This window comes from Pelmatolapia mariae, linkage group LG8 (genome assembly GCF_036321145.2).
Source record: "Pelmatolapia mariae isolate MD_Pm_ZW linkage group LG8, Pm_UMD_F_2, whole genome shotgun sequence".
Classification (NCBI taxonomy): domain Eukaryota; kingdom Metazoa; phylum Chordata; class Actinopteri; order Cichliformes; family Cichlidae; genus Pelmatolapia; species Pelmatolapia mariae.
The window spans coordinates 10,156,436-10,173,600 of NC_086234.1; the positions used below are offsets into that span (position 1 = coordinate 10,156,436).

A 17,165-nucleotide genomic window follows, 5' to 3' on the forward strand; every position below is an offset into this window, starting at 1 on the left:
TCAGCATTTCAGTGCTGAACATTACCAGCAAAATGCTATGATTTAAGCTGCTTTTCTTGGAAGTTGCTGGAATGGTTGCTGGAAAATGAGAAACAGATGGGAACAATTATGGTAGAGCGAATAGTTAGATAGATACCTAATACTAAAAAATACATTATTTGTGCTTCATATTACCAACACCACACCCACTTCCCTCTAGACCCTCTACTCAATTCACCCCACCCCACACCACCTCACCCTGGTCTCCCACCCCTCCTGCAGCCTTCCAGACAGAGTCTCACTCTCTGCAGGGCGAACAGCAGGGCAGGCAGTGCAATATTAGCACTGGGATACAAATCTACTCGGGAATTTAGATTCCTCATCCTCCGGGACCTTTTGTCTTCGTGCGGACACCCTGGGTCTTGTAGGTAAGACACTGGAGAAGTGAAAATGTGCGATAGCGTTGGCAAAAACCCATTAAAACCTTTCTCACACATGCCTTGAATGTTTGCGGATTATCTGGTACTGATGGCCACTGAGTTGTCAGATAGTTTGCGATCCTCTAAGTACAAGCAGACAGTTCCAGTTAAATTTGCTGACGTCCTGTGGTCAGCAGATTTTGGCTGCAGGAGGGACTCCCATCTGAGGCCTTATGAGCCCTCTGTGGCTGGATGAATTAATGAGTATCAGCAGCAGATGCTCAGCAGTATACTGCAGACTGGACTGTTTGCTATGGTAAAAGACAGCAACTGTTTAAGACAGCCTTTAAATGAATACTGTTGGGTGCATGAATTTACAGTTGTGTTATTGTTTACACCCTTTTCACTTTAAGTCTTGAAAAATCAGTTAAACCATGTCAGATCATGACAGCCAGCTGGTGGACAGCTTATTCCATTTCCTTTCCTAAACTTCTTACCTAACACTGTAGTCCCTGAGGAATCTGGCCTTCTCCGGTGGAGTTTTTAGTTCACGAGGATGTATGTGTGTATTTGGGAATGTGCTGACTGATAGCCTTCCTCCCCAGCTGTCCCTTCGAGATTTATCTGGAGCTAAAACAGGCTGCTCGTTGGGGACAGGAGCGTGTCTTCACTTAGAGAGGCAGTAACAGGACCCAGGGCTTCACTCTCAGCTCCTGTAGTTGCATCAACGCAGCAGTTTGCCTCCATCTTGCATTTCCCAGAGAACATCCAAAAACACCTGTAATCTCCAGTTTTTAATCCACCAGCCACTGACTCACATTAATCACAAGAGTAGAGCTATTTGAGTGCAAATCTGTGTGTGAGTGTGCTTTTGTTGATGTGTCTGAGTGTGTGTGTGTGCTGAATTTATATGTATGTTTTATGTCGATGACAGTCCCACTCACCAGAGTGCTATAGAACATGGGCTCATAAAAATAGCTCACACAGGACTGAATCCCCGGCTAGGAAACGAGCTTCAATTACAGCAGATGAAAAGCAATTACATTAACTGTCTCCCTGTAGACAGGCCCTCCTGCTTTTTCTTTTAGTAGGACTCACCTCCAGCTTCGCTTAATTGCTTTCGACCTGAGCAATTGACAACGATATACTGCCAGGCTCGATCTGAGTGGTTAGTCAAGACAGGCATGAGCTTCCACCTTTGCTTAGTGTCCATAAGGGAATGCAGGAGATACACTTTATGTTTAAAGAGCACCTTATTTAATTAGGGAGCCCAGTAAGATTCTGTTGGGGTTGATATACAACTTAAGTTTGCATCTTCTTCTTAAACATTTTACACTTTTGCTGTTTTACATTTCGTTGCCAGCCACTATCTCGTTGCTAATCCTATCATGATGTAAGCCAAACTTTGGGCAGCAATTCTTAATATTCATTTAAACCTCTCTTAAAGTATAAAACGAGTCATGACAATTCCTAGGATACAAAGTCTAACACAGAACATAAAAGCAATTATGCCAATGTCAATAATAATGGTAGTTATTAATTCGCCTTTTTGGTGTTTTTTTTCTGGTGGTCAAAGTCAAAGTCAAATTTATTTATATAGCACATTTAAAACAAAAACTGTCGACCAAGGTGCTGTACATTTAGGATAATCAAAAGAGATAAAAACATAGAAAGACATGCTAAAATTAAAGAAAAAGAAGCATAAAATTAGAATATTAGAGAAAGAAATAAGACAAATAAAAGTAATAAAAATTCATTCTGATTTAAAAGCAAAGGAATAAAAGTATAAAATGAGTGAAGTCATAGAACCAGTGGTGTTGGTGTGTATTTATTGGTCCTTAGTATATAGTGGTTTATTATAGAAATATTATAAGTATTTTGACTTCCCGGGGTGGTTTAACAGGCTGTAAACTGTGTATAAACTGTCTTTGCCTTTAAAAACAAGAATGGATTAAGTGACTGAATTAAGTTAAAATATCAAAAGGATGAGTCTGATTTCAAGCTGACCCTTGTATCCACCCCAAATGTTTACCTTGGACAGGCAATTATCTTCCACCTCTGCTACATACAAAAGCAGTACTTGTATGGATTGATGTTGAGCTCTCCTTTTAGCTCTATTTTTGGTCTCCACCAGCCCCTGAGTGAAATGTGGAAATATGTTAGACAAGGAGCATACAATAGGTTCATTACAAAGTTTTAGGAGAAAGCAACGAGTTGCCTTGGCCAGACTGATTAAAGGAGTAATGAGACTCAACAAAATTGTAAAATTGCTGTGAGTGAAAAGATTCTCGAATGTGGAACCAGAAGTTGGTGATAATTTGACCACTTTTCTAATACATGTGAGAACCTGCATGTTACACATATGCCATATAATTGAATTTAAAATCTGCATTAGTATAGTAAACATAAAAAAATTAAAGAAATATATCATAACTTTAATATATTGTTGTTTCTGTTCATTTTTAAGGACCTGACTTTGCAAGAAGTGGTTTGATAGGAAGTTCTTAATGATCGACTGTTTTTAAACAGTTGATGATGACTATTAGATCAAGGAGAAATATTTACCATCAGTATCTCTTTTAGACTGTGTCATGTACTTTTCTCTGTGTGTGTAAAAAAGTGGTGGAAGGGTAGACCTGTGATTAATGTTTCAAACATATTTTGTCTGTTATGTATTTTAGCCATGTCCCTTACAACTCCTGCTCCTTCTAACAAGGGAAACAAGGCCAACAAAATCATCACTGACCTGTCCAACATCAGCCAAAATGGTAAACACACACACACACACACAAACACACACACACATGCATGCACGCACACATACAGCACAATGGCAAAATATTCAGATGCGGCGTATAAACATGAAACACTCTGCTAGTCATTCCAGCTCCTTAAACACTACTTTATTTCCCAAATGATGTGATTATCCCATCTAGTAAATGTCAAATCTTTAGTGCCTGTCTGCTATCTGCCCACTCTACTCATATAAACTGAACTCTGTGGGTGTAAATCATTGCATTCGGTTGTATGATACCACAATTAAATAAGGACCCGCGCTCATGCACACTTGTTCCAAGCAGTAACACAATATCTAACATGCACGCAGCAATTCCTGGAGGGATGTGGGTCATTATCAGATGGCAGAGCAGCCACAAATCTGTCACCATTATGGGCAACACAAAATATCAGAGGGCGACTCTGCTCTCAATATGTTTGTCTGAGGATGTGTGTAAGCTCCAACAGCTAAAAACTTAATAATGTGTGTGCATTTCTTTGTTTAGTTACATTGGCTGCTTAAGTAGTGAGATTTTACTTTCTGTAGGACAGACACCTTAAAAATAGAAGGTTTAATATGTTCATTATGCCAGATCCACCAGCCCATCTGTTCAAAGTTATGCTGTGCATGTTAAAATTATTCAAAGTCAATAAACATTATTTATAATTTAATTGGTGATTCCAAAGTTTCCAAAAACACCAGAAGTATCAAAATAAAGACAGGAAATGTCTTATTATATTCACAGGAAGAGTATAGTTGCAATATTTACTTAGTTTAGTTCACCTTCTCGGCAGATAGGATGTTTTTCATAATCTGCTTGATAGAGTAGTATACTATTGATCACGTGATCTTCATTTCAAAGCTACACTTTAACTCGCTGTGATGTTAAAATGCTGCACCTCTGCTCCAGATTCACAATCCAAAGACATCCAGGATAACTGGTGACTCTACACTGCTTTTACTCTAAATGATTGTCTGTATCTGGGTGTCAGCGTCGTGATTGACTGGCAGCTTGTCCATTGTGTACCTCGCCTCTAACCTAATGTCAGTTTGGATCGATTCCAATCTCGTACAAACCTCCAAAGGATAAGCAGGCATAGTTTGTTCTCACAGGGGGACAGCTGGCTAGCTCTGTGGTAACAAAGATAGTTACAGCTCATGGAGAGCTTGTTGACTAACTGTGTATCAAGAAGTTGAGTCCTTGTGAATCTGGAGATTCTCTCACTCCTCTAACACTTCTTGGATGTTGGTATTACCCACTGGTTTATTTGTCTACCATTTTAACAAATCATCTTTCCTTGAGAACTGTCTGCCGTATTGTATGTGATACAAGTTCACCCACTGGTGATCGGTCCCTTGAGGTTGCTGGCTGTCACTAGGTGAAATCAGTCACAAAGAAGATGCTGCAACAAAAACTCTCCTTGCTGTGGTTGCTAGCAGATTTTCACGTGTAGTTTGCATGGAAAGCACTCACTAACTACTAGGTGAACGATAGTGAAACCTGAAAAACTGTGATGCATGGTTGCAGCAAACAAGTTTCAAGAGGTGACAAATGATCTCCTCTCGCCGTTTTCACAACTGCTCAGAGAGTAGCCAATATGTTTTTCTAGGCAAATTGGCAACTTTTGTGCACACTAAAATCTGCCAGTGATCAAAGCAATCACGAGGAGGTTTACCAACTTGTTGGGAAATTCTTCCTTGGCAACTAGTGATCGCCTGGGGGTCACTGACCAGTCCCTAGGCCTGTATAAATGGGTATTTAGCAACTGGTTTCCCAGGGACTACCATCAAACTCCAGCAACGACACTGGCTAAGGAATGCAAATTTTACACTCTCCAAAAATGATGGACAATTATTAAATTGGGCCAAATTAGCTCCAGAGAGAAAACAAAATGTTAGCATGGCAATTTATGGCAATTTAAACAGTATAAAAGATGGATGTAGCCACTATGCCCACATGTTAGCATTTTGGCCACGGTTGCGTTCTTTTTTGAAGCCACACACTTCAAAAAATTAGCTAAATTATTAGCTAATGCTAGTTAGCTTAGTTGGGAATCAAACAGATATTTGCTAATTAATGCTAAGCAGTGGAAGATTAAACTGCTAGAATTTCACCCACCAAAAACTGAAGCAGAAACATATTAAAGTATACAGGAGGTTAGAATATTATATATATAAAGAGAAGAAAAAATATTTCTCCTTTGGCACATCTTCATTGTCTGTTCCTATTCCAGCTCGGACTGTTATTTTAGAAAGTTTTTTTTACCCGTTTCTTTATATGAGCTGGTAAAATTATTTGACTCATTGGAACCATCCTCCAAATCTCTTAATCTCTATTTTAGCTGCATCTTTGTTTTTTTTAAGGATGCTGTCATCCACCCATTTAAAAAACAGAAGAAAACAAACAAACAAAAAAACAGCCAAGCTTGATCCTTCTCTTCTTAGGAGTTATTCTCAAATCTCTAAATTACACTAAGCATCTGACAGTGGTTTTAGACAAATATAGCATTCTTGAAAGTTTTCAGTCTGGCTTTTGTAAAGACTTTCCTTAGACTCCAATGAAAACTGATTGAAGTCATGCAGGAGAATGTTATTTTTCACTGATGTTTGATGTGATCTGTGCCTTTGATGCTGCTGACCATCACATTACACTCAATAGTGTAATTCTGTGGCTGCTTCTAAGTACAAGTCCTCTTTGACCTTTTTAACCGATGGTGTGTCACAGATTTCTGTTTTGGGGCCTTTATAATTTATGTTATACCTGCACTGTCTTCAGTTCATTTTCAGCACGTTTAAGGACATTTCTTATTATTGCTACTTAGATGGCATCAAGCTGTTTGCCTCTTTTTAGCCCCACCATGTTTCTTGGCTACCAATCTTACATAGATGCTGAATTAAAAGTTGGATGGTCAGTAATTTTCTCCAGCTTAATGAAGAGAGGAACCATGGGGTAACTTTTGACTTGAGCTGAGTTCTACTATGTTGCTCTGAATTGGAAATTGTTATTCATGCTTTTATTTTGTTACATCTGGAACATTGTAATTCACCATTCACCTCCCTGGAATGCCTGCAGATTTCTCACCCAGTCTTCTTAGTTACTCTCATGTCACACATCGCTAATGCTAATTCAGTTACACTGGATCCCCAATGAACTTCAGAGTTCACTTTCAGATTCTGGTTTTGACTTTTAGAGCTCTGCATGGATCACATCCTCAGCAGGGGCCTGAGGACAAGTGATCAGGGCCTGCTGGCTGTGCATCATACAAGGCTGAAAACTAAAGGTGACAGAGCTTTTGCAACTGTGACTCTGAACTCTCTCCCCCTGAGTCCGAGATGTGTGGACTTGGTGGTCTCTTAAAAAGCAGCTAAAAACTGATCTTTTTAGAATTGCTTGTGGGTAACCTTTCCTATTACTATTTTAACATTTTTGTTGTGAAGCACTCTGTGATACCTATCTTTAAAGCTGCTACATGAATAAAAATTTTACTTGCTTACTTTAAGCCACTTTCATGTTGACTTCATCTTTCGGAGTTGGAGGTTGGTGTAAACCAAATACCTGCAAACTAACAGCATTCCCAAAAGCCTCTCTGCAGGGTATCTGTGTTTAAAGCTATTTCAAAAATGTTAAAATTACACGTATCTGTTGCGTAATACAGTATTACTTTAAAAAAAGACACAGCCACAAAATATTATTTGCTAAACTCTGGATATGAAATCTGCAGTCTGCTCTGTCTGGGCACATGCTTGTATGTGTCATTTAACAATCTGTTGACTTCTTTCCCCATTTGTGTCCCTTGCTGTTTTCTCTATCAGTCCTTCTGCTGTCACATCTGCAGCCACATCTGTATCTTTCCACCAGTTTGTTTTCAGTCGGTCGCTTATTCATTCAAGGGCTTATCCTGCTTATCCCTTATTTTGCTCTGGTTAATTCCACTGGATCTATCCATCATCCCTGCTGCTGTGTCATTCCGACTGTTTGTGTCATATCTCTGTCAGTCTCTATGTTGTCCATCTGTCCACCCCCTGCCTCGATCAGTCTGTCCAATTTTCTTCCAGTCAGCAACAGCCAGCTCCAGTTTCACATTCTTCTGAATTAACACTCTAATCAATATCCCCATGGGAGAGTTCGCTCTGCTCAGCAGCCTCAATTATTCTCTCTCTCCCTCGTGCACGCACGCATGCACACACACACACACACACACACACACACACACACACACACACACACACGCACACACACACGCACACACACACACACACACACACACACACACACACACACACACACGCACACACACACACACACAATCTACACACCTACTTGCCCAAGTCTGATTTACGAGGTACTGCTAACAGCTCTCTGCAGCATTGCAATGCCAACTCCCTGGTTTATAGATGTGCTTGTGTTTGTGTGTGTGTGTATGTGAGTGAGAATGTGCATTGGTTTATGGCTCAACTCCAGGTGTTATGAGTGATATCAGAGTGTATGTAGTGGATGAGAAGAGTGTTTAATGAGGAGCTCTGTGGAGCAGTAAAATCTATCAGATCTCTCCATCACCAAGAGAGGAGAAGCAAGAGGGAGGCAGTGTGTTATAAGGATTTCCCTCCATAAACAGTTCTACCACAAAAGCTGCAGTAAAATTCCCCAGTGCACTTTTCTTCCATATTGCTACGGCCTCTTAGCCCCTAGAACTCCCACAGTTTCACATGAACACATCCTTTAACACCACACAGCAGGTTTCTACTCCAATTTATCACTATAACAATGATCTGGAAGCCTGACAATAAAAACCTACACTTTTGAGACTTGTGCTGTACATCCTTCATTCAATATCAGGCACTTAAATGGACTTTTTAATTTCCCAAATGGGTTTAAGTGAGAATAACTGTACTGCTGACATGGGCGTACAAACCTCTGAATCCACAATTTTAATGACTAAAAATTGTGTAAGGTGAAAAATCATAGCTCGGTTTATTTTATTCAAATGGGAAAATGAAGAAAATGTTAATAAAACTGAATAAAATAAAAAAAATCTCTGGAAATATGCTTATTCACTGCCAAGTATTTGACCAAATGACCACTTTTTAAATATGAGGGCGTCAGGAGTGGTTAGCTTAGCTTAGGATAGACTTTGTGGACATTCTTACACTCATTCTGGCAGAAGCAGACTCTTCCCTCCCATTTGCAGCATTTCTGCAAAGTTGAGCAAGCGATCTCTTCACTGTTGGTACGCAGACATGTTCATTTAATCCGGCCATTCCCAAACTTGGCTCATTTTGAACAATTTTATCTTTCCCACACGATAGCTACCACTTTTGACAAGATATAGGATACTTTTCAGAATAAAAAATAATATGAATTAAGAATAATGTGGATAAAAATGTAAATGTTTATTTATAAGTTTCCTGCAACAAAAGAATAAATGTATGTATGAACATAACCACCAAGATGTCACACATCACTTTTTGAAGCCTTGTGTTGTTTTGACTGTGAAATTAACTCTTGGAGCTTGATTTGAGCATTTTGCCCACCCTGAGTTCAATCTTTGAAAAACACAAAAGCATATTATTGGTAAGGGATGGATGTGACAGAGAAACCGCCTACAAACATGTACCGACATGTCAATCTTAAAGTAGCAAAGTCTTGAGCTACGCTTTGTTGTATTTCACTCCCAATGAGCCAGATGTTGAAATTACTAAAAAATCAGTGACAACAGGTCCATTGGATGGTGAAACATTGTCAGTTTGTATGGAGGAGTTCAGGAGAGAAATGCTACATCTGTCTGTGAAACACGGTGAAGGCTTCGTTATAGTTGGTGCTGGATTCAGGCCAGTGAAGAGTTTATCAAAATAGATGAAGTCATAAAGGTAGAAAAGTAAAGTTAAATTTGGATCCACATTGCAAAGCCATCTGGAAAATGACTGCGATCCCAAACACACTGCCAATAGAGCAAAACCATACCAGGACAGAAAAACACACAGTGGAAGATTATCAGTCATGGACTGGCCTCTCCAGAGCCTGCACCGCAACATTATTTACTCACCCAACCATTGCAACACTATTAAATCCATTTGAGCTGAAATATTGACATTTCGATGAGTCTTTGCTTTCAGCATTGCCATAATTTCATTGATTATCACTGGTTGCTTTACACTTACAACATTGTATTATGCTGAAAGACACAGTAGCTTGATTTAATGGCATTTCTGGTATTGCAGTGTAATCCAAAAATAATATTACATTACTACACGTAATTTTCTCATGTAATGTATTATAAATTTCTTTGTAGTTAATTTATTGCACATATTTAACAAATAAATAAGAAACTATAACCACTTTTTCATAACAAATACAATTAATTTGAATGACTTGTCCCTGACATTCACCTTGAAGCACTGCAGCACTGTATTTTTATAGTATATGTGTGAGTTAGGGTAACGATATCTTCTCTCTGCACACTGTCAGACGATGAGACAGACCCTGAGGCCTCTGAGTTCGATCTGGGTACCAAGATCAAGGCACCCAAAGATGTGATGCTCGAAGAGCTCTCCCTGCTCAAGAACAAGGGGTCCAAGATGTTCAAGATGAGGCAGCAGAGAGTCGAGAAGTTCATCGTGACCAACGAGAACATGGTGACTGTGTATATGAGGAGCTAAGTGTTTGTGTTGTCTATATATGTTTGTGATCTGATAAGATTATATCCTCTGTATTTTTAAATATATTTCAGCAGAACCTTCAGAACCTGATCATGTCCCCTCCCCCTGTTCCACCAAAGCCTGAGATGCCAAAGGAAGAAAGTATGATCACAGAAATTCTCTTTTCACTATTTGTGATGCCTTCCTTCTGTTAAAAGTATGCATGTCATATCTGTGGTGCTCACCTCTTTCCTCCCCATTCCTGTATGTCTCAGTAGTAAAGGAGACTGTGGATGAGGAGGTGGAGAAGCAGCAGAAGAGGAAGGACTATGTACGCACCTACATATCCCCATGGGAACGGGCCATGAAGGACAATGAGGAGCTGAAAGCCACGATGAAGCCCTGCATGCCTGGACCCATCCAGAGACACCCAGACCTACCTCAGTACAAGAGCTTCAACAGGTACTGTATTATTGAATGACTATTCAAGTATATAATGACAACAGTGTTTTTTCCCCTTAATCATGAAGCAGTGAATAGTTTCTTCCTTCCCATCTGTTTCCATGGCTTTACTCACCACAGACACAGCCTTTACTTGCTGTATAACATTCCTGATATTTCAAAATGTACTTTAACACTTACCACTGAGCAACATTTGGTCCCCGATGTCATTATCTTAATCTTATTTGAACCGTGGATCTCAGTACATTGTAATACAGTTAATAATTCTTGCACAGCTGTGTCCTCTGTGATTAGTAATGGACCTGATTATGCAATCAATCTCGGATGTATAATAAGAAAACAGGCACCTGGAAACAAATATGTAAAAGTCCCTCATACATGGGAGAACTGATGAGAATGGAGCCTATGTCTTTGTGTCTTGTGAAACTTTTAAATCTCCGTTTGGTACTCTGTTTGGTCATTGAGAGGCTTCTTGAAGTTAGTTTAAAACTCTATGAGGTTGTTTTGAGACTCTTTGTGGTAAGTTTGAGAATCTTTGAGGTTGAATTGGAACTGAGTTTTAAAAAAAAAAGACTTTCTGAGGTTGTTTTGAGACTCTTTGAGGTTGTTTGGAGACTCTCTGATGTTGTATTGAGAGTCTCTGGTGTTGTTTTGTCACTATTTGATGTTAGTTTGAGACTCTTTGAGGTTGTTTTCAAACTAAGGTTGTTCTGAGACTCTTTGAAGTTACTTTGAGACTCTTTGAGGTTGTTTTGAGACTCTTCAAGGTTAGTTTGAGACTCTTTGAGGTTGTTTTCAAACTAAGGTTGTTCTGAGACTCTTTGAAGTTACTTTGAGACTCTTTGAGGTTGTTTTGAGACTCTTCAAGGTTAGTTTGAGACTCTTTGAGGTTGTTCTCCAACTCCTTGAGGTTAGTTTTGGACTTTGGCTGTTTTGGATCTTGTTACATGCCAGCAGGCTTGGCTTGTTTGTCTCATTTTACTTGAGTGTGAATGACTTCTCCCTTTTACTATTTAGTATCTCTATGTATATTTGTCCTTTATCTATGCCTGTATGTTGGTGAAGACATAGATAGGGATAGTTGTCCTTTTGCCAATCGGCCCACATTTCAACAGGTTTGAGCCAAACGTTGCAGAGTTGAAGTTACAGTGAACTTTAGCTTAGCTGTCATCGATTCTCCCATGCAGGAGGCCTTTTTACATATTTGTGTCCAGGAGCCTGTTGTGTTGTAATACAATCAAGGTTTATTGCTTATTCAGACCCATTAGTAATGGCAAAGGATACAGCTGCTCTTATGGTGCTTCGAAAGAATTATAAACAGTATTGCAATGGACTGAGATCCAGGGTTCAAATAAGATTAGGATAATGACATCTGGGGCAAAATGTTTGCTACAGTTAAGTAGAAAAGTACATTTCTAAATGTTAAAGATGCTGTTTAGTAGGTAAAATCTACATCTCTGCTGAGTTTGATAAAACCAGTAAATTTCAATGAGGCGCTAACACGGCTCTGCATTGAAGTAAGAGAGGTTTTATTAGCAGTTGTGCTGATGTCTTTGTCATAGTTTAGTTGACTGTGTGGCAGAGGTACACTCTGACATGAGGATCCTCTCCTTACCACTCTCTAAGCTGGTAATTCTTTCATTCAGTCAGCAAAATATGTTGTATGGAATGAGTATGTCAACCTTAATGTTTGTAGAAAATTGACAATTTTAATGTATTTTGTGTGGGTTTTTTTTTTTTTGTTTGTTTGTTTTTTGCGTTTTGTGTTTTTTTAGCAAGTTATTAATTTGGAAGTTATTTTGCTGTACTGCTTAACACCAAAAATGCTTGTCATCCTTTTTCTCCTTAGGATGGCACTGCCATACGGCGGTTATGACAAGGCATCCAAGTTGCTGACCTTTGAGCTTCCAGAGCTCAATGTTGCCACCGAGGAGCCTGAACCTCTGCCCACACTGCAGCCTGACATTCGCTCGCGCCCCTCGTTCAACCGCACGCCCATCGGCTGGGTCTGCAGTGAAGACAATTCACACATCCACACAGATCTTGAGATCCCCTTTGACGGAGAGACAGATGACCTGTGATGAGCTTTTAAATTTGCAGCACCTAATAACTCATAAGTCCAGTGAGAACTCCCAACATGTACTTTAATTGTAAAAAAACCCCTAAACAAACATAAATTATTTAAAATTGATATGATGGAACAGGACAAATTATCTCCCCTGCTCTACTGTGTGCTGTCTTAGCCTTTACATCCTCACCTATGAATGAGTCTGTGACTTTGCATATTATGAGATACTGTGAGACCTGAAACAGACAAACACTCTGCACTCTTAGAACAATTTATGCAATAAACTTCCCCTTTAGAGAATGTCTGCTGGCTTCTCATTCCATATGTGAAAGTAACAAATTAATAGAAAAGGAAGAAAACAACTCAAGGTTGAAAAATTTTACACTAACTCTTAATGACCTAACATGATATTGTCATGAACTGAAAGTTCACCTAAGGAGTGGACCCAAATGCAGACACCAAGAAGCAGAGGAAACTATTTACAAGAGTGTTTATTTGATAGCTGAGATTGTGAGACAGATTAGAAATGGCTACGAGGAAGTGGCAGTTGGAACTGAGAAGGGCGGCCCTAGGAAACTGGATCACAGAGGAGGTTATGTCAAGAGACAGAGAGGCAAAAGGGATCCTTTCGCCTCGTCCTAACAGACGGAGAGGGAGTTATTGTATGGATAAGGAGATGTCAACTGAGAGTCTTTGCAGGTACGGGCTTTGAAGACTGGGGGGGGGGGGGGGGGGGGGGGGGTATAGTGGAAGGCCGGAGGGCAGGAGGGCAAAAACCATACAGATATCCAGGAGAGTCCAAAACGTGGAGACAATTTTCCAGGTGAGATACAGGAAGCTCCACTCCAAAGGGATGGACAGGAGACCAACAGCCACGGGTGGAAAAACCCCAGACACTTCCACAGACCATGACATATATAAACATTTTTTTCAAACTAACCCATCTAATAGTGATTAAATATTAGTAATAGTGATTAATAGTGATTAATAGTGATTAAAGTTTGTGGTATAGAAAACTACTACATGAGAGAGAATATTCATGCTCAAAACAAACCAGTTATAAATATTAAGGTCCCCTGTTAAAACTATTTGAGACTATTCTTTATCCACAATGATCCATCAAAAAGTGAGGTGAGTATATTTACAGTTAACACAAAGTGTCTTCTCAAAACAAAAAATACCAATTTTAAATTATGTATTACTTTAATTGGCAAAAAATGTTCCTGAATAAATATGCAAGTAAACCACTGTGCAGTTCATTTTTGAGAAGGGGTAAGTGGAGTATAGAAGGAATATAATGTCAGCCATTCCAGTAATTACAAAGTAAACATTGCAAAATTTAGATTTAGACTTTATGACAAGGACATTGTCCTTGGATAGACCAATCAGGCAGTGAATAATACTTTTAGCTTTTGGATCATTTTATACAGGGAGGCCTTTCTGTACAGAGTTGGCATGTTATTTCCGTGCCTGCATGGGTTCTGTCTCGGTGCTCCGGCTTCCTCCCACAGTCCAGAAACATGTTAAGTTAATTGTTGATTCCAAACTTCCTGTAGATGAGAATTTGACCATTAATGGTTGTCTTTCTCTGTTGGCCCTGCATAAAATGGTGACCTGTTGAATGTGTACCCCTACTGTCCCAGGGCAGCTGGTGTAGGCTCCATCAGCCTGCAACCCTAAACTGTTTAAGTGGTTATAGATGATTTTGCATAATTGACCAATAGCTATGGGCGTGCTACAACAGTAAAAATGTAAAGTAGCATGATTCAGTAATTTCAGTAATGAGAAGCTTTGATGCATGTAGCTTAAAAGAAACACCCAGCCTGCAAAATATGCAAACTGAAATCACTGTACACAAGATTAGGATCATATTATTTTAGGTATATTAAAAGCACATCTAGGGACAGGCATTGCAAATTTGATTAGGTTATAAATGATGCCATGTTGTGCAGCAAGGTTCAGGATACTTAACTGTGTAACTGTGCAACACTTATAAGAACTATAACAGGAATAATTTCATTGGTAGAAAATGTGTAAAATTGTAAAAACAACATATGGCTACTGGGAAAAGGAGCATGGGAGTCTGCAAGATGGGGGGGCTTAAAGCTTTGATGACTGGGTGCTACATCACACACACACACACACACACACACACACACACACACACACACAAACAACTTCAGTCATTTCAGTGTCTGGAGAGAAACGCTTCTTTGCACTTGTTTTGCTTTGCTTTACATGTGACATGAACTGTGGCTACTTCATCTTCCTGACCGCTGGCACAAATGGTGTTAGTGAGGGACAACACTGGCGGGAGGCTATCGCTATACTGGGAACCTTGGACCAACTCTGGGCAAACTGTTTCCCTGTTCCCAGAATTTGTGTTGGGCTAAGTTAATTGACTGACAGTTCTAGTTTCATATTTAAAATGTAGAAAGCAAAGCAAAATTTATATCTAACTCAACAAAAGGCAAATCCCCAGAAATATTTAACTCCACCTTTCTCTGACATGTAGCCTAATATTTCAATACCTTTTTCAATAGTATTAAAACACACTACAGCTACTTAACATTTTCATTTGGAGTGACCTCAGTGGTCAGGATTAGAAATTAGTACATCACACCGACAGGTCAGGGTTGAGTGGTTTGGATACAAAGTCAGAGAGGCAAGACTGAGATGGTCTGGATATGCGCAGAGGATGGATAGCTATTGGCGGGCAAATTCGATTGACCCTCAAGATAAAGATGCCAAACACGAGTAAAACACATCTCTAATCATACATGTTCTTGAAAGACTTCAAACCGTTTTATTTTCTCACGCGCACCTCCCAGTGTCAAACTAAACGGTGTCCGCATGACCTCTCACCTGCTCCACCAGCAGTCCCTGTTAGTGACTCTAAACTGGTGCTGGCACGTCTCCAGCTACAAAAACTAAACAGATGTCCTCTGCGTGTTGCTGCCAGCGGGTCAGATAGGAGAGAAAAACAGGGAGATCAAAAACAGGTAAGGGCAGAAGGTGAGCCGTGGGATGACATCATCACCATCCTCGCGCTCCACGCGCCTCGTGCCCAGAAGGCGGCGGCATCGGGCTGAGCAAACAGCGTGATAAAAGCGCTACGTCACATTTTGGAGCGGAGAGAGCTGGAGGAGATGGCACGGTATCGCGAGAGCGGTGTGCCGCGACCGCAGCGCTGGATGGCGCTGATGGGGGCTGGATGCGCCCACGGCTCGCCCTCTCTCCCGTTAAATCACACGGTAGGACACGCGATCGGACGGAGACTGGCGGCGACAGCAGCCGGGGTGAGTAAAAACCTGCACACTGCGCACCGCACGGGCTGCATCACCGCTACAAAGACCGGGTCGAAACGCATGTGACCGCACCGGACAGAGTAGGTGTGCGTGCGTCTCTCTTTTGATATTTTGAGAGGAGGCAGTCAGCGTGTCGGCCAGATGTGATCACCCCCCCCCCCCCACCAGATGCGCTCTCGTGACAGTCTCAGAGGATGGCTGTCTTTTTCTTCCCCATCACCATAATCTCCATGATTATCATCACTACTTTCATCATCATCATTATCATCATCAGGAGCAGCAGCAGGGGCGGGATCGGAGCTCGCTCTGTTGCTCTGTCTCGTGTCAGTTTTATTATTTTATCAGGTGGTCTCGGGTCAGTAATTCTCTCTGCGCAGCTGCTCTCCCTCGTGCTGCACGGCACTCACAGCTTTAATTAGCCTTCCCCATCAAACCAGCCCCGGGTTCGTTTCTCCAGAGTTACAGGTGTTATTGCTCAGGTCGTCCCACTAAGTCCACTCAGGTAAGCTACATGCCACTACTGAGCGCGTGGCTCCTGTGCGCCAGAGCATGTTTTGGCTTTGGCAGTGTTTTACGTGTACTTGTTGATAGATGGATGACCGAGAGACCGCGGCTTTTTACCGGGACGGATTCACGCTCTGCTGTCATCGCTTGGGGTGGGGGTCTGTAGTGATTTAATGTTGCGGCTTCGATCTGCGTGATTGATGACTTTGGCCCGCATCAGCGCCGGCCCACAGCACCGTCACATTATAGAGACGGTGACACAGCCTTCTGCCGCGTGCCTCGCGCACGCACACACGTGAATACCTTAGAAAAAAAAGGGGGAAATAGGGTATAGGCTGCTGGCAGTTCTCCTTGTTTTCCTATAGGCTTGTCATCACGCAGGAGCACACAGACTTGTTTTTTTTGTGGCTGTTTTGCATTCTGGTGACTCCTGAAGTCCCAACTTTTATTCTTTGACCCGAAACCTGCTAACCTTGCAGAGATGAGCATTGGTTGAACAGGATGAAGCCTCCACATGAGGAGTTCAGATCCCACTCGCTCTCTTTTTGTCTCTCTCTCTCTTGCGCTCAGAAGCCCACCATCACCCTCCAAACTGAGCTGAAATGTCGCCTTGACATTTAAGTTGGTCTTTCTCATCAGTTTTTGTTTTCTGGAGGTGAAAAGCTCTGCAAGGCTCCAAATTTAGTTGAAGTTAAGGTTAATATAAACATAAGGGTGTATGTATTAATGTCGTCCCTGCTTATTTGCTGTCTACTCATGGCCACTCTCACTATTTCAGTTTAAAAACACCATCTCAAAGCCGTATCCTTATATGCACTGATTTTTCTGTATTTTTATGACCCGATTGCTTTGATGTTGTATGCTGTGACACACTCCAAGCGGCAGGGATGCAGCGAAAGAGAACTCTGACTGTTTTGTCTTTATTGCCCCCGATCACAAAGCCAGAGAGACATGCTGGCTTCCCCTCTGAGAGAATTTACTTTGCTTTGGCATTATTTAAGTACTCAAACTAA

At 40.9% G+C, this 17,165-nt stretch overlaps 2 protein-coding genes across 7 annotated transcripts in view; both read left to right on the forward strand.

Moving 5' to 3' along the window:
* Window positions 1–296: 296 nt before the first annotated feature.
* Window positions 297–12,591, forward strand: myoz1b (myozenin 1b). Of its 3 annotated transcripts, none has more exons than XM_063482169.1 (6): window positions 297–407; window positions 3,080–3,166; window positions 9,641–9,807; window positions 9,903–9,972; window positions 10,086–10,272; window positions 12,122–12,591. In XM_063482169.1, exons 2-6 carry the CDS (start codon window positions 3,082–3,084, stop codon window positions 12,351–12,353), a joined length of 741 nt encoding a protein of 246 aa, XP_063338239.1. In that variant the 5' UTR covers window positions 297–407; window positions 3,080–3,081; the 3' UTR covers window positions 12,354–12,591. The 3 variants fall into 3 exon arrangements, with proteins under 3 accessions (XP_063338239.1, XP_063338240.1, XP_063338241.1); XM_063482170.1 differs by having other exon boundaries at window positions 10,089–10,272; XM_063482171.1 differs by having other exon boundaries at window positions 9,906–9,972.
* Window positions 12,592–15,502: 2,911 nt separating this feature from the next.
* usp54b (ubiquitin specific peptidase 54b) overlaps window positions 15,503–17,165 on the forward strand; it is a 58,683-nt gene continuing 57,020 nt past the window's right edge. The window contains exon 1 of one of the 4 annotated variants that reach the window (XR_010094785.2): window positions 15,503–15,639. The gene's annotated coding sequence lies outside the window, so the exon portion shown is untranslated. The other 3 variants (XM_063482773.1, XM_063482775.1, XM_063482774.1) reach the window with 3 other exon arrangements.

What these genes read in the sequence shown, in the direction of transcription:
- myoz1b (XM_063482169.1), top strand. Translation starts at nt 3,082, where the DNA reads ATGTCCCTTACAACTCCTGCTCCTTCTAACAAGGGAAACAAGGCCAAC. An exon ending in GTCCAACATCAGCCAAAATG is followed by an intron (nt 3,167 to 9,640) that starts GTAAACACACAC and finishes GCACACTGTCAG; the next exon opens with ACGATGAGACAGACCCTGAG. An exon ending in TGAGATGCCAAAGGAAGAAA is followed by an intron (nt 9,973 to 10,085) that starts GTATGATCACAG and finishes TGTATGTCTCAG; the next exon opens with TAGTAAAGGAGACTGTGGAT.